Consider the following 21653-nt stretch of genomic DNA (forward strand, 5'->3'; position numbering starts at 1 on the left):
ATTTGGCTTATTATTATTATCATTCATATTATTATTATTATTAGAGATTTCTGCATGGCAGGTGTCTAAATCATACCATTAATAATAATAATAATAATAATAATAATAATAATAATAGAGATTTCTGCACGGCAGGTGTCTAAATCATACCATTAATAATAATAATAATAATAATAATAATAGAGATTTCTGCATGGCAGGTGTCTAAATCATACCAATAATAATAATAATAATAATAATAATAGAGATTTCTGCATGGCAGGTGTCTAAATCATACCAATAATAATAATAATAATAATAATAATAATAATAATAATAGAGATTTCTGCATGGCAGGTGTCTAAATCATACCAATAATAATAATAATAATAATAGAGATTTCTGCATGGCAGGTGTCTAAATCATACCAATAATAATAATAATAATAATAATAATAATAATAGAGATTTCTGCATGGCAGGTGTCTAAATCATAACATCATCATCATTATTGTTGTTGTTATGCTGGGACCGCCCAGAGTAGCTGGTAAAAGGCAGACCGATGATGATGATTAGAGATTTCTGCACTGGAGGGGGAGAAATGATAACATTACTGCATTCATATTATTACAAACTCAAACTCACAAAGATATGTATAACACAATAATTCATTACAGAATTTGGGGTCAGAGTTTATGAGTCTCAAGAGTCTCTCAAGATTCTCCTCCAGCCCCAGAATTCAAAAGCATAAATTCTTCGGCGATCGGCCTTCTTTCTGGTCCACCTCTCACTTCCATGCATCACTACTGGGAAAACCATGGCTTTTACTATACGGACCTTTGTTGGCAAGGTGATGTCTCTGCTTTTTCAGATGCTGTCTAGGTTTGTCATTGCTTTCCTCCCAAGAAGCAGGCGTCTTTTAATTTCGTGGCTGCTGTCACCATCTGCAGTGATCTTGGAGCCCAAGAAAGTAAAATCTCTCACTGCCGCCATTTCTTCCCCTTCTATTTGCCATGTCACCCCCCCCCCCCAAATCTACATCGTGGTTACATCATGAAAGGAGAGGTCTGGTGGCAGGAATCTGAGCATCCTGGACCCTGCCCCATGGTTCCCCTTAAAGGTAAAGGGATCCCTGACTGTTAGGTCCAGTCGTGACCGACTCTGGGGTTACAGCACTCATCTCGCTTTATTGGCTGCGGGAGCCGGCAGTTTTCGGTCATGTGGCCAGCATGACTAAGCCGCTTCTGGTGAACCAGAGCAGCGCACAGAAACACCGTTTACCTTCCCGCCAGAGTGGTACCTATTTATCTACTTGCACTTTGACATGCTTTCGAACTGCTAGGTGGGCAGGAGCAGGGACCAAGCAACGGAAGTTCACTCTGTCGTGGGGATTCGAACCGCCGACCTTCTGATCGGCAAGTCCTAGGCTCTGTGGTTTAACCCACAGCGCCACCCGCGTTCCTATGGTTCCCCTTGCCCTCCACCAAACACCCATAAGTGTTAAAAATAGATATTTACATTTCCCTCTTTCCCAGCCAAGTTAATCCCACCCTTTTGTCTTCATCTGGGTTTGTTCTTTCCAGAACAGCTCCCTGTCCGGCACTCAGGTATCAGGATGCCAGGAATTACCCCTCAGGCAGAGGGGCTGCTGAGCAGCTGAGCTCACATGTCTATAGGAATTTTGGAAGTTTCCCCAGTGAGCCGGTACATAGATACATCGGTCAGCAAATTCTTACATTTGGTCTCGTGCAGCAGAGGCCCTTTGAATAGATAGGAAGAAACTGCTAGGAAGTGTTTTGTGGGGACAAATCACAAAAGTCACAAAAGGCGATTGTGCTGATTTTGGTAGTGGGCTGCATGTGCGTGATATCTGCTGGAGGGGCAACCCCCCCCAACCTATACATAAACTCCTGCAGCAGCTGGAAAACAAATGCTTTGCCAGCATAAAAGAAAACTCGTCTGGGCAATTATCTCTAGCTTAGGTTGGCCTCCCTCAAAACACAGGGCTGCATCGCGGGACAGCGGAAATCTGAAATAGAAACCAGTGCCTCCACTCGTTTTGCTAACTGGGAGGGAATGTCAAAATATGGGCGGACGCACCTTTGTCGGGGGTCCTCCTCCTTTCCCCTTGCGTGTGAGGGGAGCACCTTGTTGCAACAGATCGATAAATACCGTATTTTTTGCTCTATAGGACGCACTTTTCCCCTCCTAAAAAGCAAGGGGAAATGTGTGTGCGTCCTATGGAGCGAATGCAGGGGGGAGGCAGGCGGGGAAAGCCCCCAAGAGCTCCATGTGGTTCTTGCGGGCTTTCGCCAGGAGGGAGAAGGGACTGACTGGCCGCATCAGTCCCTTCTGCCACCTAGAAAAGCCCACAGGAGCCACGCACCCTTTAAAGAGCGCATGGCTTCTGTAGGAGGTGGGGGAAGCTGCGGCGGATTCCCTCCTCCCGGGCTCCCTTTGAAGCAGCAAAGTGGGAGGGGAACAGCTTACACTCGTGGAAAAAAGGCAGGAAATAGATGCCGGGCAGGAAGACACAACCACACTTTGACCACTGGAAAGTCCACCTCAGCCTCCCCAGATTTCCACTGAGACGGCCAGGCTAATCTCCATGGCCATGAGTCAGGCTCACCATTATTAACGGGACTTAGATAAGCCTTGGTTCCCCTTCCTACCCTCCTCTGAGGCTCAATTTAAAGCAGCAAAGCCGACAGGATCCGCCCGCTTTGCTGCTTTAAATAATTCAGTGCAACATTTGATTCGGAATATTTTTGTGCGCGTTTTCCTCCTCTAAAAACTAGGCGCGCCCTATGGTCAGGTGCGCCCTATGGAGCGAAAAAGACGGTACTCGGCTTAATCTCTGCTTGGCCTCTGTGATTTTCTCCGACCGACGGAGACCCTGCAAGGGAATCTAGAAGGGCTCTTGGGTCCCCCATACGACACGGATTGCCGAAATCAGCATCGCCTGAGCTCTGCGAGTGTGGCAGAGTCCTTGTTGAAATCTGAATTTTCTCCATTATAGCTAGATTCCAGAGCGAGTGCTACAAAGCGTCCAGGCTTATAGTTCCAGATCTCTGGTCTTGTGACAATAGTTGAAATTGTTGCAAAACCTTACCCCCCCACACACCAAAAAAATACCAATTTCTCCATAAATTCATTGGGCTGGTTTATATGTATTATTTGGGAATAATTGTACCAATTTTTCTCAATGCACTCAGATGTAGCAGGAGCAGTGCTTTTCTTCTGGGGGGACGCAGGGGTACGCATACCCCTAAACATTTTGTGAAACTTCGTACTGTTGTCCATTTACTGTATTTATTTTACCTGATTTGAACTATAAAATGGTGGTTTTCTTGAATTAAAATGAAAGTACTCCTAAACATTTTTGGGGTGTGTGTGAAAGCACTGAGTACTAGAACATATGTCTCCACCCTCCATTATTTCCTGTTATTATCTCAGAAGCAGTTACAAGGTTGAACACTATCTCTTTTCTTTTTTTCTTGGAAATTTTATTTACAACATAACATAACCCCCCCACCCCCCCAATACAGAAATCCACCCTCATTAAACGTGAACATAACATTCAATAAGCATAACATGCAACAATACAAACAATACAAATAAAAGACTTCCTTTCTCCTCTATCTGGCCTCCTTCTTTACTTCTTGTAAGCTGTTTCCTTTATGAATAATTACTAAGATTTTTCTAATTATAACTTAAATATCCACAAAGTCTCCTGCAGACATTAATTGAAACAAGTCCAGGTATGTATTTTAGGGCACTGTTTTGTGAAACATTATCTGCATTTCCCCCATTCTTTTTGAAACTCTTGTCTAATGTGATCTCTAATTGCCTCTGTTAATCTAGCCAGTTCAATATACAGTGGTACCTCGGGTTAAGTACTTAATTCGTTCCGGAGGTCCGTTCTTAACCTGAAACTGTTCTTAACCTGAAGCACCACTTTAGCTAATGGGGCCTCCTGCCACACCACGCGATTTCTGTTCTCATCCTGAAGCAAAGTTCTTAACCTGAAGGACTATTTCTGGGTTAGTGGAGTCTGTAACATGAGGCGTATGTAACCTGAGGTACCACTGTACTCTTAACAGTTTGCCTTGCCATTCCTTTTTGGTTGGCACAATTTCTTTTCCCCAGTTTTTAGCGATTAGGATCCTTGCCGCTCCTGTTTCTTGATCATTGTCTGTTATAACATATTTTGGACAACCAAGCGTAAACGTTTTAGGTTCCAAGAGGGTCTTTTTCCAGGGAGTCTTCTCTTCTCATGAGGTGGCCAAAGTCTTGGAGCCTCAGCTTCAGGATCTGTCCTTCCAGTGAGCACTCAGGGCTGATTTCCTTAAGAATGGAGAGGTCTGATCTTCTTGCAGTCCATGGGACTCTCAAGAGTCTCCTCCAGCACCAGAATTCAAAAGCATCCATTCTTTGGCGATCAGCCTTCTTTATGGTCCAGCTCTCACTTCCATACATCACTACTGGGAAAATCATAGGTTTAACTATACAGACCTTTGTCGGCAAGGTGATGTCTCTGCTTTTTAAGATGCTGTCTAGGTTTGTTATTGCTTTTCTTCCAAGGAGCAGGCGTCTTTTAATTTCGTGGCTGCTGTCACGATCTGCAGTGATCATGGAGCCCAAGAAAGTCAAATCTCTCCCTGCCTCCAGGCAGTGAGAGATTAGAGGATTAGACAAGGCTTATCAATGGCTACCAGCCCTGATGGCTCGGCTTCTGTGGTGCTTGCAAGGCAGCAAGGCTTCTGAACACCAGTTGCTGGAAGAAGCCGCAGGAGGGGAGAGTCCAGTCTGTGGGTTTGCTAGCGGGGCTAGATGGGCCTTTGGCCTGATCCAGCAAACCCTTTGGGTTCTTAAATGCAAGGCCAAGCAAATCCCATGCAAAGATCCTTAAGAAACTAGAAATTGCCAATATCATCATGCAGTTATTCAAAGCTGTAGTGCGAACCACATTTGGAATGCAGTAATACAGTGGCACCTCGGGTTACATACGCTTCAGGTTACATATGCTTTAGGTTACAGACTTTGCTAACCCAGAAATATTGATTCAGGTTAAGAACTTTGCTTCAGGATGAGAACAGAAATCGTGCTCTGGCAGCGGGAGGCCCCATTAGCTAAAGTGGTGCTTCAGGTTAAGAACAGTTTCAGGTTAAGAACGGACCTCTGGAGTCGGTTCCGACTCTGGAGGAATGGAGAATGAAGCTAACGGACTATGCAGAACTGGATAAGTTAACTGGGAAAATTAGATATCAACGAGATCACAAGTTCATTGAGGACTGGAAAATTTTTTCCGAGTATTTGAAGAGTGTATGTGATGAGCAAACAACGCTAGTGGGTTTTAAAGAAGCTTTGTGGAAAAATAAGGAATATTGCAAGAATGCAAATAAGGCTATAAAGCTATATATATATAAAAAAGCGATACTAAATTTGAGGAATGCGTAGACAAAAATTTAAATACGGATGATTGTCAGAGAAGTTGAGGGAAGTCCAAAAGTTGAAAATATGTTAATTGGGAAATTGTATGATTGGAGATATTTGTGCAAAACTTAATTAATTTTTTTTTTTAAAAAAAAAAGAACGGACCTCTGGAACGAATTAAGTACTTAACCCGAGGTACCACTGTACCCCTGGTTGCGAATGGGATCCATTCTGGAGCCCCGTTCGCAACCTGAGCAGAATGCAACCCACATCCGCGCATGTCATGCTTCACCGCTTCTGCGCATGACGCCATTTTGAGCGTCTGCGCATGCACGAGCGGCAAAACCCGGAAGTAACCCTTTCCGGTACTCCCGGGTCGCAACCTGAAAAGACTTAACCTGAAGCAGACGTAACAAGAGGTATGACCGTACTATGTTCAGTTATGTTCAGTCTTTTGTCAAAAAGGTAGGATGTTGCAAAGGTTCAGAAAAAGAGTGAGCAGAATTGTAAACGGGATGGAGGAAGCCCCCTCTGCGGAAAGGTGTGGGGCCTTTCAATGTACAGTACAGTGGTACCTCAGGTTACACGCACTTCAGGTTACAGACTCCGCTGACCCAGAAATATTACCTCGGGTTAAGAACTTTGCTTCAGGATGAGAACAGAAATCGGGCAGCGGCGGCGTAGCGGCAGCAGGAGGCCCCATCAGCTAAAGCGGTGCTTCAGGTTAAGAACAGTTTCAGGTTAAGAACGGACCTCCGGAACGAATTAAGTACTTAACCCGAGTACCACTGTAAAGACAATCATAGAATCATAGAATCATAGAATCATAGAATCATAGAGTTGGAAGAGACCACAAGGGCCATCGAGTCCAACCCCCTGCCAAGCAGGAAACACCATCAGAGCACTCCTGACATATGGTTGTCAAGCCTCTGCTTAAAGACCTCCAAAGAAGGAGACTCCACCACACTCCTTGGCAGCAAATTCCACTGTCGAACAGCTCTTACTGTCAGGAAGTTCTTCCTAATGTTTAGGTGGAATCTTCTTTCTTGTAGTTTGTATCCATTGCTCCGTGTCCGCTTCTCTGGAGCAGCAGAAAACAACCTTTCTCCCTCCTCTATGTGACATCCTTTTATATATTTGAACATGGCTATCATATCACCCCTTAACCTCCTATAAGTACAAATAAGAGGCTTTGTTTTCTTTAAAAAAATATGTTTAGGGGTACTCTCATTTTGACTCAAGAAAATCACCATTTTATTTATTTTTTAAAATAATATTTTATTGAGATTTTCACAATAAGAAAAATAAAAAAAAAATACAAAAGTAAAAAACAATTAAAAACAGTTCAATCCTTCATGACATATCTTGCATTTGCTTATTTCTCGGACCTCCCCACACCTCCCCTCTTTGTATTCCAATTCAATTTATTTATTCAGCTATTTATTCAGATTGGAAGAAATTTAAAGACTATCTACAGAAATATTGTAAAATTAATGAATGTTAAAATGATGTTGGATTGAGGTTAAGAGGTTTTTAGCAATAATGTTATGAAAGAATATGCAAAAATGGAATGTTAACAGGTGGATAGTTAAAGTTATAATATATTAAGATCAATATTGAGATAAAGGTAAAGAGGGAAAGGATTTGCTGAAAATCACCATTTTATAGTTTAAATTGGGGAAAATAAATACAGTAAATGGACAAAAGAACAAAAATACACAAAAGGTTTAGGGGTGTGTGTACCCCAGCGTCCTCCCGGAAAAAGCACTGGTAAGAGGCAACATAACAGAAGTTTATTTTTTGTTTTCTTTAATGCATGAGGTGGAAAAAGTGAACAGGGAAAAGTTTTTCTCCCTCTCACTGGAACCTGTGAACATCCGACAAGCTGAATGTTGGAAGATTCAGGACAGATAAAAGGGAGGGAGACTTTGGGTCTCAGAATAGCATCTGGTTGGCCACTAGGGGTTAGAGGACACTGTCCCATATCACACGGTTCTTCTGATGTTGTCTTCTGGGTTATGCCATTGGCCTTCAGGTGGTAAGTTGCAGAGGAGCCAAGTCCAGGGGCCATGGGTGCTTAAAGGTAAAGGTAAAGGGACCCCTGACCGTTAGGTCCAGTCGTGGCCGACTCTGAGGTTGCAGCGCTCATCTCACTTTACTGGCCGAGGGAGCCGGCGTACAGCTTCCGGGTCATGTGGCCGGCATGACTAAGCCGCTTCGGGCGAACCAGAGCAGCGCACAGAAATGCCGTTTACCTTCCCGCCGGAGCTGTACCTATTTATCTACTTGCACGTTGATGTGCTTTCGAACTGGTAGATCGGCAGGAGCAGGGACTGAGCAACGGGAGCTCACCCCGTCGCGGGGATTCGAACCACCAAACTTCTGATCGGCAAGCCCTAGGCTCTGGGGTTTAGACCACAGCACCACCCGTGTCCCAATATATGCAGGCACCCACAATAATATAATTGTGGGGGATGGGCACCCACAAAGTCAATGAGAAAGCAGTTCCCCTCCGCAGCCACTGAGATAGGCAACAAAGACGCCTGACATCACACACGCCCGCCTGCGTTCAACCAAAATCCGGAGGGTGAGTTGGCTCCCCTGCTAAGTTGTGAACCAATACGGTGGTACCTCGTGTCAAGTACTTAATTCGTTCCGGAGGTCCGTTCTTCACCTGAACTGTTTTTAACCTGAAGCACCACTTTAGATAATGGGGCCTCATCTTGAAGCAAAGTTCTTAACCTGAGGTACTATTCTGGGTCAGCGAAGTCTGTAACCTGAAGCGTATGTAACCCGAGGTACCACTGTACAATATTCTTCCCATACCCTCCTTCCCAATATCATTCCATCGCATGTCACTTGGCTTGCGGTCTGCAGAAATAAAACAATTCACAATGAAATAATAATATTATGTTATAACAACCAAATATTATTACAATGTTACAATAACAAGATAATAATGTTACGATACTGTAACCATTGATGATTAGAAACATTAGCTTTAGCTAATGGGGCCTCCCACTGCCGCCGCGCGATTTCTGTTCTCATCCTGAAGCAAAGCTCTTAACCTGAAGCACTATTTCTGGGTTAGCGGAGTCTGTAACCTGAAACGCTTGTAACCCGAGGTACCACTGTATATTAGCTATGTGATTTTGCTCTTCCCTTCAACCAGGAAAATGCATGATCGGTAAGAAAACAGTTTTTGCTGTCAGACTTTTAATCTAAAAGACACGACACAAAAGGAAAAGAGACTGGGAAGAAAGAGGGAGAAAGCAAACCCAGGCACTGGTTCTGAGTTGCAAAGTTCTTGGGTCAGGGAGAAAGCAAGCTTGCTGCAGCAGCTGCTTCTCAGGTTGGTCTCCCCCATGCCATGATGCTATTTCCAGCAGGCAAAGGGAACAGCCTCTCAGGGTCCCTTAGACTCCTGGTCAATAGAACGTTTCATCAGGAGGAGGGGCTGCGGCTCAGTGGTCAAGCACCTGCCCTGAATGCAGAAGGCCCCTTAGCCTCCCCAGGTAGGGAACGGCCCCCAGCTGAATCCTGCTTGCCAGAGCTTAAGGCTTAAGGAAAAAAAGATAACAGGCTAAAGAAGGGGTGAGGGAGACATACAGCCATCATTTAAATGTTCCTTTTTGCAGACTGGAGCTACAGCTGGAGTTCCTGTGTTGTTGTTGTTGAGTAGTTTAGTCGTGTCCGACTCTTCTTGAACCCCTGGACCAGAGCACTCCAAGCCCTCCTGTCTTCTACTGCCTCCCACAGTTTGGTCAGACTCATGCTGGTCGCTTCAAGAACACTGTCCCACCATCTCGTCCTCTGTCGTCCCCTTCTCCTTGTGCCCTCCATCTTTCCCAACATCAGGGTCTTTTCCAGGGAGTCTTCTCTTCTCCTGAGGTGGCCAAAGTCTTGGAGCCTCAGCTTCAGGATCTGTCCTTCCAGTGAGCGCTCAGGGCTGATTTCCTTCAGAATGGATAGGTTGGATCTTTTTGCAGTCCATGGGACTCTCCAGAGTCTCCTCCAGCACCAGAATTCAAAAGCTCTCACTTCCATACATTACTACTGGGAAAACCAGAGCTTTAACTATACAGACCTTTGTTGGCAAGGTGATGGCTCTGCTTTTTAAGATGCTGGCTAGAAGGTTCACTGTTGTCGTTGTTTAGTCGTTCAGTGGTGTCCGACTCTTCGTGACCCCAAGGACCAGAGCACGCCAGGCACTCCTGTCTTCCACTGCCACCAGCAGTTTGGTCAGACTCATGTTTGTAGCTTCGAGAACACTGTCCCACCATCTCGTCCTCTGTCGTCCCCTTCTCCTTGTGCCCTCCATCTTTCCCAACATCAGGGTCTTTTCCAGGGAGTCTTCTCTTCTCATGAGGTGGCCAAAGTATTGGAGCCTCAGCTTCAGGATCTGTCCTTCCAGTGAGCACTCAGGGCTGATTTCCTTCAGAATGGATACGTTTGATCTTCTTGCAGTCCAGGGGACTCTCAAGAGTCTCCTCCAGCACCAGAATTCAAAAGCATCCATTCTTCGGTGATCAGCCTTCTTTATGGTCCAGCTCTCACTTCCATACATCACTACTGGGAAAATCAGAGCTTTAACTATACGGACCTTTGTTGGCAAGGTGATGGCTCTGCTTTTTAAGATGCTGGCTAGAAGGTTCACTGAGAACCATGCAAAAGCCTGGTGCTTGGTGACACCACAGTGGGCACTAGCCAGCTGCTGCCCTCCACAGTGGTGCGCAACCTCCTTTCATGTTCAATTCAATGGGGCTTGCTTGTGACTAGCTTGACCAGTGGGCCAAATCTCTCTCCCTCCCTCCACATCCACATTTAAATGGCCCTTCCTGACGGTAGACTGTTCCTGCCAAAAGGCCCCCCCTCCCCAGCCTTAGCAGTGGTAAAACAATGTGAAGCAAGAGACTGGGCTGACATCACCCAGGTGGAGAAATCTAGTGCAAAGTAGCTCCATAGGCACCCACAAACTCTGCTTCTACCTAACCCAGAAGGACCCTCCCTGGTTCTCACTTCCACAACCCCCTTTTATGCGCTTTGCATTCTTTTATTCGTTAAGCTGTGCAGAGGAAGAAGATCAGCTTATCTCCTTTGCTACAAAGCAGACGCCCTCAAAATGCCAGCTTGCAACAGGAAAACCAAACCCCGGGGGTGACTAATGATGAGAGCCTGCTGATAGGATAGGAGAGCTTGGTCTTCTAACTCTTTGCAAAGAAAGTAAACTGTGTTCCCTTCCTAGCAGATAACATTTCATCCTCTGCCTCTTAAAGAGAACGGTCTCACAGTAGTATAGCGCTTAGAGTGCCAGGTGGGGGACCAGGGTTCAAGTCCCCCACTCGGCCATGGGGCTCCCTGGGTGACCTTGGGCCAGTCACTGCCTCGCAGCATAGCCTACCTCACTAGGTTTTTGTGGGGATTAAATGAGGAGGAGGAGAATTAATGCGTGCCACACTGAGCTCCTTGGAGAAAAAGGTGGATTATAAATACAGCAAACAAACAAACAAGATGCCTCTGGGAGATGCCAGGCAGCAGAGGTGGACTTTGGTCTTTCAAATTTCAGCAGCACCCTGTGCCACGCCAAAATTTTACACACACACAGCCATCTTGCCCCCTGTGTCTAATCCCCTTTTAAAGCAGCCAAAAATTATTGCATAGAAACAAAATAATTACAGCTGCCCACAAACAGGCACAGCGAGATAGCAAAACTTCAGCAGGAAAAAGACTATGTATTGTGGCAGTGAGTTCCATTGTAGGTCAGGCTGGTGATGTAAAAATTGGGGTTTTGCTTTTGCTGCCCAACTCCCCATGGGACTTTGAGTCCCCCAAGTCCATGATCGGCCAGAGAAGAATGGATGGAGGCCGGATGCAGTGAAAGCAAGGCAAACCTTCATTTTCCAAGGAGGGAGAGACCCTGAACAAAAGTGTCCAGGAACTTTTAAAGACTTTTGACATTGCCCAACCCCCTTAGCCAAAGACCCCTTAGCCACCCCAAAATCATCATACATACATCATAGGAGGCTGTCTACAGCAGAAATCTTGTCTGCCAGGATACCTGATAATGGTCGCTGACTGCATTACCTGGGCAGCCTGGCCTTTCTTTTGTGACGGTTAATACTTTGGTTCCTGAATCCTTCACAGGCTTACCCTATTCATACACGAATACAGTACATCTTTAAGACAGAATTTGTAAGCGGAAAGACAATGGGAAGGCTCACTGGAAGGACAGATCCTGAAGCTGAGGCTCCAATACTTTGGCCACCTCTTGAGAAGACTCCCTGGGAAAGACCCTGATGTTGGGAAAGATGGAGGGCACAAGGAGAAGGGGACGACAGAGGGCGAGATGGTTGGACAGTGTTCTCAAAACAACCAGCATGAGTCTGACCAAACTGCGGGAGGCAGTGGAAGACATGACTTAATGACTAAACAACAACAAACCCATTTGGGCTGGTTCCTCAGAAACTGTGCTGAGGTCTGCAGCCACAGTCAGATTTTAGACGGGAGGGAAGGGGCGACTCCATGTCATGAGACAAAGGTTCTTGAGAGCAGAAGCCGTCAAGCCTACACAATATTCACGCCTAAGCCTGCTAACTGCTAAGTCACTGTGACTCGTGGCTCATCTTGGGTGACTCATTCTCATTCTCCCTATAAAAGTCGCCAGTCTCTCTATGGGCCTCAGTCAGAGGGCTGTATGGGTTGTGTATGGAGTAGTCTGTGGAATACAGTGGTAGCTCTGGTTGTGAATGGGATCCGTTCTGGAGGCCCATTCACAACATGAAAAGAGCGCAACCTGCAGCGGCGCATCTGCGCACGTGTGGGTTGCGATTCACTGCTTCTGCGCATGACGTAATTTCGTACTTCTGCGCCTGTGCGAACGGCGAAACCTGGAAGGAAGCCTTTCTGGTACTTCCGGGTTGCCATGGGACGTAACCTAAAAGAACGTAACATGAAGCGGACGTAACATGAGGTATGACTGCCTCCTTTTGCGTCCAGGATCTGTTCCAGAGCCCCGGACACCCAACGAAAGGGACGCTCAACAAAGCGCCACTCTGTGCATGCGCAAAGCATGATTTAGTGCTTATGTGTGAAGCGCAATTTAGCGCTTCTGCTCGTGTGCGAACGGCAAACCCGTTCCGGTACTTCCCGGTTTGCCACAGAGGTTCGACGAAATGGACCCTAAACGGGGCAGGCTCAAAACAAGGTACCACTGTGGTGCTGTTGCTGCTGCTATGTAAAGCGAAGGCAGACAGAGCGGCTCCAGGACTCTAGTAAATCACTAGCTAAGAATGTGCCTCTGTGAAGAGTCAGATGGCTGCTATGAGCACTCTGTGTATGCTCTTTGACAATGCTGCTTCTGAACAAGTTTATTTTCTTCAGTAAAGTTTTGTTCTGTTTATGAAGAAGACTCTGTGTGGTTAATTTACCGTTGCGCGACACTCCAAATGGTGCTTAGCCCTGCTCTCTCCTCTTGCTTCTGTGGCTTCTTGGAAAAAGCTACGCGAGGCAAACTGAAAAGCAGTGCAGTCCTGGAGAAGGATCAAAAGTGACAGACAACCTGAAGAGAAAACACTAACAAAGTAAAACGGGAACAGAAGAGAAAACTGAAGCTGGTGGGGGGTTTTGTGTGTGTGTGGTGTGTGTGTGTGTGTGGTTTTTTTAAGGTGAGAAATGTTTCAACCTAGGAATGTTGTTTTCAAAGGATAAATAAGAAGAAGAGTTTGGATTTGATATCCCGCCTTTCACTCCCTTTAAGGAGTCTCGAAGCGGCTAACATTCTCCTTTCCCTTCCTCCCCTACAACAAACACTCTGTGAGGTGAGTGGGGCTGAGAGACTTCAGAGAAGTGTGACTGACCCAAGGTCACCCAGCAGCTGCATGTGGAGGAGCGGGGAAGCAAACCCGGTTCACCAGATTACGAGTCCACTGCTCTGAACCACTACACCACACTGGCTCACAGCTGTTCATGGAGGTGCAGGTCATTTGTGTGTCCAAGGCAGCTGTTTACCAGCTCCATCTGGTACGCAGGCTGAGACCCTACCTACCTGCAGACTGTCCTGCCAGAGTGGTGCATGCTTTGGTTATCTCTTGCTTGGACTATTGCAATGAGCTCTATGTGGGGCTACCTTTGAAGGTGACCCGGAAACAGCAACTAATCCAGAATGCAGCAGCCAGATTGGTGACTGGGAGCAGCTGCTGAGACCGTATAACACTGGTCCTGAAAGACCTACACTGGCTCCCAGTATGTTTCCGAGCACAATTCAAAGTGTAGGTGCTGACCTTGAAAGCCTTAAACGGCCTCGGCCCAGTATACCTGAAGGAGCGTCTCCACCCCCATCGTTCTGCCCGGACACTGAGGTCCAGTGCCAAGGGCCTTCTGGCGGTTCTCTCACTGCAAGAAGCCAAGTTACAGGGAACCAGGCAGAGGGCCTTCTCGGTAGTGGCACCCGCCCTGTGGAACGCCCTCCCACCAGATGTCAAAGAGATAATCAACTACCAGACTTTTAGAAGACATCTGAAGGCAGCCCTGTTTAGGGAAGCTTTTAATGTTGAATAGGTTATTATATTTTAGTGTTTTGTTGGAAGCCACCCAGAGTGGCTGGGGAAACCCTGCCAGATGGGCGGGGTATATATAATAGGACCATAGCTGTCAACTTTCTGATTTGAAAAGAAGGGATCAGCAGCCTCACCTGTCCTGGGGACAACAATGCGGGATAGCAGCAGGAAGTGGTGCTGGAAGAAGGGAATTTCCTGCAAAAAAAGAAAGGAAAAAAAAAGGGAAGGTTGACAGCTATGGCAAGGACCCCCTGGGGGGAGCAAGAAGTGCTTTACCAGCTGCACTGGCTCCCGGTGGAGTACAGGGTCAGGTTTAAGGTGCTGGTTTTGACCTTTAAAGCCCTATATGGCCTAGGACCCTCGTACCTACGGGACCGCCTCTCCTGGTACATCTCGTGGTCCTCAAACAAAAACATCTTGGAGGTCCCAGGCCCCAGGGAGGTTAGGCTGGCCTCAACCAGAGCCAGAGCCTTTGCCGCCATGGCCCCGATCTGGTGGAACGCTCTGCCACAAGAGACCAGGGCCCTGCGGGACTTGACATCTTTCCGCAGGGCCTGACCCCCTCCTTTGGCAATCCTCACAGAACTCTAGCCCAATGGTTGCCATTACTTTGATTTAAACTGATTTTACCAGGAATAGATTTTAGAATTTTTTATTATTTTATTGTTGTTAGCCGCTCTGATCCCGGCTTTGGCTGGGGAGGGCGGGATAGAAATAAAATTTTATTATATATATATAAATATATGTGTGTGTGTGTATGTGTGTACATATATATACACACACACACACACATATATATATATATATATATATATATATATATATATACACTGTATTATAAAAAAACAAACAAGGTGTCATGACGTTCCCAAGATCATAACAAATAACTCCCATCTGAATGGAGCTTGTTCATATTCATGAGGGGGCGGGGCTCTGAATATGTAAAGAGGGGGCGTGGCCTAGCCGAAAAGGCAGCCAATTTCGGGAGAGACCATTTTCTCCCAAGCGGGGGGGGGAGGGTCGGAACTGCGAAACCGGGCCTAGCAGCTTCGCCCGCCGCTGCCGCCGCCCTAAATTTCTCAGAAACGGCGGTTCGGTTTCCCCCTCACGTTCTCCGCCGCCGACGCCCGTTTCGACAGTTGTTTCATCCCGAAAGGGCCCAGAAGTACGTGGAAGGGTCCGCGCGTGCGCAAAACGGCCCGCTCCGCCGGCCTGTAAGTTAAGTGACTGCGCGTGCGCCGTCGGGCCGTCTCCCGGTGTTTCTGCGCGTGCGTAGTGAGCCCGCGGGGAGTTGATATTGCTCTGCTAGTCCCTCTAGGTGAGGAGGAGAGGAGGTTATTGGCGCGTGCGCAGTCAGTCTCGTCGGGGAGGTGATTCTGCGCGTGCGCAGTCAGCCCGGCGATGTTAATTTTGCGCGTGCGCAGCCAGTCCTAGGAGAGAAGGCGAGAAGGTGGTTTTGCGCGTGCGCAGTCAGCCCGGCGATGTTAATTTTGCGCGTGCGCAGCTGGTCCCTCTAGGAGGGCAGGCGAGGTGATGCTGCGCGTGCGCAGTTAGCTCGGCGAAGAGTTGATTCTGCGCGTGCGCCGTCAGTCCATCGAGCAGGGTCGGAGGGGAGGCGCTTCTGCGCGTGCGCCTATCCCCCGCGCGTGCGCGCCGCCGCGTCTCTGGGCGGACAATGGCGTCGGTCGGGGCGCGGAGGCGGAGCCGCGCGTGCGCCCTGGCGGGCCACTCCTCCTCCGGCCAATCCGCGCCACCGGCACCACCTAGGGGGCGGGACGGCGCGTGCGCAGTGCGGAGCGGCGCGCTGGGACGGGGCGTGGGCGCTCGCGGTCCCCAGTCAGGTCGAGTCGCTCGGTCCTGTCAGGTCGCTCGGGGAGCGGCGGCGATGGGCGCCGGGCGCGCCGGGGCGCCGCGGCTGCTGCTTCCGCCACCGCCTCCCACGCCCGCCTGAGAGACATGGACGACGAGCCGCCCCCGCCGCCCGGAGCCGCCTCCGGAGCAGGACGGAGGACGCCGGGAACCCCGAGGCCGCCCCCGCCCCCGCCTCCCCCGCCCCCGCCTCCTCCGGCACCGCCGCCGCCGCCTCAGAACGGTAAACCTGAGGGGAGAAGGACAAGGGGGAAACAAGGGGGGAGAAAGGAAGGGGGATGAACAAAGGGGGGAAATGAAGGAAAAGGGAATAAAGGGGGGAAACGGGGGGGGGGAGGAAAGGGAGGGGGAAAGAAAAGGGGGGAGGGGAAAATAACGGAACAGAGGAAAAGAAAGAGGGAGAAATAAAGGGGCAAAGGGGAAAAAAGAAAAGGGAAATAATGGGGGGAATGGGAAAAGCAAAGGGAGGGGGGAAAGAAAAGGGGGGAAGGGTGAAACAACGGAAAAGGGGAAAGGAAAAAGGGAGAAATAAAGGGGCAGAGGAGAGGGGAGAAGGAAAAGGAAATAAAGGGGGGAAATGGGAAAAACAAGGGGGAAGAAGGAAAAGGGGGAGGGGGAAGAAGGAAAGGGAAAAACAAGGGGGGAGGGGAAAGCAAGGGGAGGGGGAGAAAAGGGGGGAAGGGAAAAACAACGAAAGGGTGAAAGAAAAATGGGATAAGCAAAGGGGGGGGGAAAGAAGAAAAAGAAAATCAAGGGGGGGACAAAAAGGGAAAAGGCGGAAAAGAAGCGGAAAAGAGAAAAGGGGGAAATCAAGGGGAGGAAAGGGAATAAACAAGTGGGGGAAAGGGAAAAAAGAAGAAAAGAGGAAAAAAAGGGGAAAGGAGGAAAGAAGAAAGGGAATGACAGGGGATAAAGGAAATAAAAGGGGAAAGGGGGGGAGATAAAAGAGGGAAGGGAAAAACAAGGGGGGGAGTAATAAAGGGGGGATATGAAAAAAGGGGAAATGAAAAAATGGGGGGGAAGCTTTCATTTAAAGAAGAAGGAAAAAAAGCGTTCCCCTTTGTTTCTAAACATCAATGGTTACAGTATCATAACATTATTATCTTGTTATTGTAACATTGTAATAATATTTGGTTGTTATAACATAATATTATTATTTCATTGTGAATTGTTTTATTTCTGCAGACCGCAAGCCAAGTGACATGCGATGGAATGATTTTGGGAAGGAGGGTATGGGAAGAGTATTGTACAGTGGTACCTCGGGTTACATACGCTTCAGGTTACAGACTTCGCTAACCCAGAAATAGTACCTCAGGTTAAGAACTTTGCTTCAAGATGAGAACAGAAATTGCACAGCACCGGCACGGCAGCAGCGGGAGGTCCCATTGTCTAAAGTGGTGCTTCAGGTTAAGAACAGTTTCAGGTTAAGAACGGACCTCCGGAACGAATTAAGTACTTAACCTGAGGAAACACTGTATTAGAGTATTGTAAAGGATTTGGCTGGCTCCCCCTCCCCGAAAAAAAGATTGGCGGGTGGACCTTCATTTATAACAAGAAATCATGGTAATATAATATAAAAATATGTAAAGCAGAATATGGAAATGTATAGAATTAGAATACCCTAATAGATTTGGGGGCTGTGAGTGGAAGAAAGGGGGACCTTCGTTTATAACAAGAAATAATGGTAAAATCATAATAATAACAACAACAATAATAATACAGTGGTGCCTCAGGTTACAGACGCATCAGGTTACAGACTCCGCTAACCCAGAAATAGTGCTTCAGGTTAAGAACTTTGCTTCAGGATGAGAACAGAAATCGTGTTCCAGCGGCGCGGCGGCAGCAGGAGGCCCCATTAGCTAAAGTGGTGCTTCAGGTTAAGAACAGTTCAGGTTAAGAACAGACCTCCGGAACGAATTAAGTACTTAACCCGAGGTACCACTATAATAATAATACTTTATTATTTGTACCCCACCCATCTGGCTGGGTTTTCCCAGCCACTCTGGGTAGCTTCCAACAAAGACCAAACATACACTAAAATGTCACACCTTAAAAACTTCCCTGAACAAAATAATATAATTATAATATAATATGATGGAGAAGTAGAATTTGGAAATGTATAGAATTAGAATATCTTAATAGATTTGGCCCCCCCCCCCAAAAAATTGGTTGGTGGGTGAAGAAAGGGGGACATTATAGTTACAACATCATAAAATTAATATGTTATTATTTTGTCATGATCCACTTCCTTTCTATACCGCTATATAAAAATCTCAAATAATTGAAGTATCACAATATAATATAGAACTATCTATCTTATTATTATATAATCTACAATAATAGATGTGGGAGGCAGTGGAAGACAGAAGTGCCTGGCGTGCTCTGGTCCATGGGCTCACGAAGAGTCGGACACGACTAAACCACACAACAGTAATACATAGATAGTTTTGTATTATATAATCTATAATAATAGATATTTTTATATTTCAATTTAATGAATATGTAAACTGTACGCTTTAGAATATTGTACTGCATAGATATGGCTCCCCCCTTTATCATTAATAACGATACATAATTACAACACCCTAATTTTATTATTTTATTCCCGTTCATTTCTAGACTGCTCCGTCTTTTTTTAATTAAAAATCTCAAGGTGGTTTATGGTGCATGGAAATGTTGACACTGCAGGAAGGTGTCAGTGTTCCTAATGAGAAATACTTATAATTTATAATTAATTATACAGAGAATGAGAATATCATAATAATAGATCTGGCTCCTGCATCAAGCAGCTCCATGTAAAATTGTCGTTTTATAAAATAAGCTTACATTTGTATATCCTCCATCCTTTCTCTTATGAAAATAGGGGTGTCCTGTTCAATAATAATAACAATAACAATAATAATAATAATAATAATAATAAGTTTTATAAAATAAGTTTACTGCCACAGACCTTCCAGCCTTTCTCGGATGAAAATCGGGACGTCCTGTTCCATAATAATAATAATAATAATTTCCATAAAATAAGTTTACTGCCACAGACCCTCCGACCGTTCTCTGATGAAAATCGGGATGGCCTGTCCTTTTATAGGACCAGACCCAGAAAAGGGGGGCACTTGGAGGGTCTTCCTTATGCCCCCTTCTTTCTTTACCCATATTTATATTTATGGGTAAAGAAATAAACACACACACACACACACATGCTTGAAATCCACCGCATCTCCCCCTATTTTCTCTTCCTTCACTCTTCCCACCAATACATGTGTGTGTGTATATATACAGTCATACCTTGGGTTAAATATGCTTCGAGTTGAGCGCGTTCGAATTGCGCTCCTCGGCAACCCGGAAGTAATGGAGCGCATTACGTCCGGGTTTCGCTGCTTGCGCATGCGCAGGCACTCAAAATGACGCCACACGCATGTGCAGAAGCGGCGAAAAGCGGCGTGTGCGTGTGCAGACGTGGCCGTCGCTAGTTACATTTACTTCTAGATGCGAACGGGGCTCCGCAACAGATCCTGTTCGTATCTAGAGGTACCACTGTGTGTGTATATACACACACACACACACACATACATATATACATATATATGTGTCTCTCTGTGTGTATCAATTCACTCGAAATCTACCGCTTCTCCCTCTATTTTCCTTCACTCTTCCCGACCCCAAATATGTATGTGTGTGTGTATAAATCCACTTGAAATCTATCCCCTTCTCCCCCATTTTCTCAGCCTTCACTCTTCCCCCCCCAAAATATATGTATGTATATTTGTGTGTGTATGTGTGTTTGTGTATGTGTGTGTATATATATATATATGTGTGTGTGTGTGTGTGTGTGTATAAATTCACTTGAAATCGACCCCATCTCCCCCTATTTTCTCTTCCTTCACTCCCCCCCCCAAAAAAAACCGGCTGGCATCTCCCCCTTCCCCCCTTCCATTCTCTTGGAAGATGCCCCCCCCACCATTCTCTTTTCTTTTCCTCCCCCCCCCCCCCATAAATCATGCAGGGCGTGTTTGGACGGGGGGCCAATTCCACTATAAATGGTTCATTTTCCTCCCTTTGAAGGATCCTTCCTTCCTCCTCGGCCGCTTCCTTATCCCCCCCCCCCACAATCAATACCCCCCCCGAACTTTCAGTGCCCGCCTTGAATATTTTACAACCCCCTGGATCAATCGAAAGAGCCCCATGCAAATGCAAAGCCGGCCTTTTATATTGCGGTGGGAAAACCCAAAACAAATAATACCCCCCTCCCATTGCAACCCCTTTATTCTCCTTTTTCTTCCTTCTATCCGGCTTCCCCCCCTCTGTCCGAAGGTCATTCGAAGGTCCTTCTTAATAATAATAATAATTTTTTTTTACTTATAGCCCACCCTCCCTAGCCGAAGCCCGGCTCAGAGCGACTGACAACAATAAAACAACATGAGATGGGCTTAGGATTTAAATTTGTAAGAATAGGAATTAAGATGTCTAAAGCCACATTAGAAACAATGAAAGATGTTAAGTGATCAAGATAATTTGAGAAGATTGATTTTGGAAAACTGTTAAAATGATATATAAAACTGTTAAAATTATATCTAATGAAATTCAACCAGGGGGGTTTGAGGAAGTCACTTAACAATGTTATCAAGATTAGTTTAATTACAAATAGGATGTATGTTTGGACAATTAATAATTTTTTTTGAACCCCCCCCCCAAAAAAAAAACAATAAAATAATGCATCGTTCTAAAATCTGTTCATTCTAAAATCAGTTCAGAATCAAATTAATGGCAAACATTGGGCTAGAGTTTGGTGAGGTATTGAAGGAGGGGGTCAGGCTGTGCCTTGGCCAAATGTTGCAATTGCACCCAAACCAGATTTTTTGGGTTTGCAGCCCTCTTATCCCTTAGGAAGCGGGCGGCTGCAGAACTGGTCCCCCCCTCCTTGCAAGGAGCAATGCAATCAGAATTGCAATCAGAATTGCTGCAAATAAAAGCCTCATTGCAAACCAGGCTGATCCTCCAAATTTTGGGGGGGGGAAAAAGAAAAAGAGAACGGCGCTGGAGATTCTATCCCTTTGCAAATCGACATATAATAATAACAATAACAACAACAATAACTCCTTTCTCTTCCTTCTATCCTGCTTCTCCCCCCCCCCCCCACTTCCAAAGGTCATTCGAAGGTCCTTGAGTCGCAATTGCACCCAAACCGGATTTTTGGGTTTGCAGCCCTCTTATTATTCCCTTAGGAAGCGGGCAGCTGCAAAACTGGTCCCCCCCCCCCCGTGCAAGGAGCAAAGCAACGGAGACACGTTTGCAATCGGAATTGTTGCAAAACCCCCCCATTGCAAACCATTTCAAGTTGAATTACTGAAAGAAAGGAAGTTTTCAGTGGTATTCTAATTTTTCAAGTTTCACCTGTATTCCAAATTAGTCATGAGATTATTTTGTCCCTTTGCAAATTGACGTTTGCAGACCTTGAGACACAAGCAATCGGAATTGTTGCAAAAAAACCCCAAACCCCATTGCAAACCAGGCTCCAAATTTACGTGCTTTCTGTCATTTGCAAAAAAGAGAGAGAGAGAAAAACAGCGATGGAGATGCAGCCACCATCGAAATTCTTTTTTTTTTAAAAATCATTTTTGTTAAGTTTTCCATTTTAACAGTCCAATCTAATCACATGAAGTATTCCAAATTAGACCTGAAATTGTTCTATCCCTTTGCAAATTGACATTCAATAATAATAATAATAATAATCATTGTTATGTGTACCCTGCCCTCCCCAGCCAAGAGCGGGCTCAGGGCGGCTAACGCCCGATAGAAAAACCAGTTGGTTGAAATG

The 21653-nt window shown here is 46.1% G+C and overlaps 1 protein-coding gene across 1 annotated transcript in view; it reads left to right on the forward strand.

The window, feature by feature from the left end:
• The first annotated feature begins 15617 nt into the window (after positions 1-15617).
• NR6A1 (nuclear receptor subfamily 6 group A member 1) overlaps positions 15618-21653 on the forward strand; it is a 46386-nt gene continuing 40350 nt past the window's right edge. The window contains 2 exon segments of the mRNA XM_083423087.1: positions 15618-15801; positions 15804-16061. Coding sequence (XP_083279213.1) covers positions 15645-15801; positions 15804-16061 — 415 coding nt within the window. The 5' untranslated portion in view covers positions 15618-15644.

Source organism: Podarcis tiliguerta, assembly GCF_965153285.1.
Source record: "Podarcis tiliguerta genome assembly, chromosome: Z".
NCBI classification, from domain to species: Eukaryota; Metazoa; Chordata; class Lepidosauria; order Squamata; family Lacertidae; genus Podarcis; species Podarcis tiliguerta.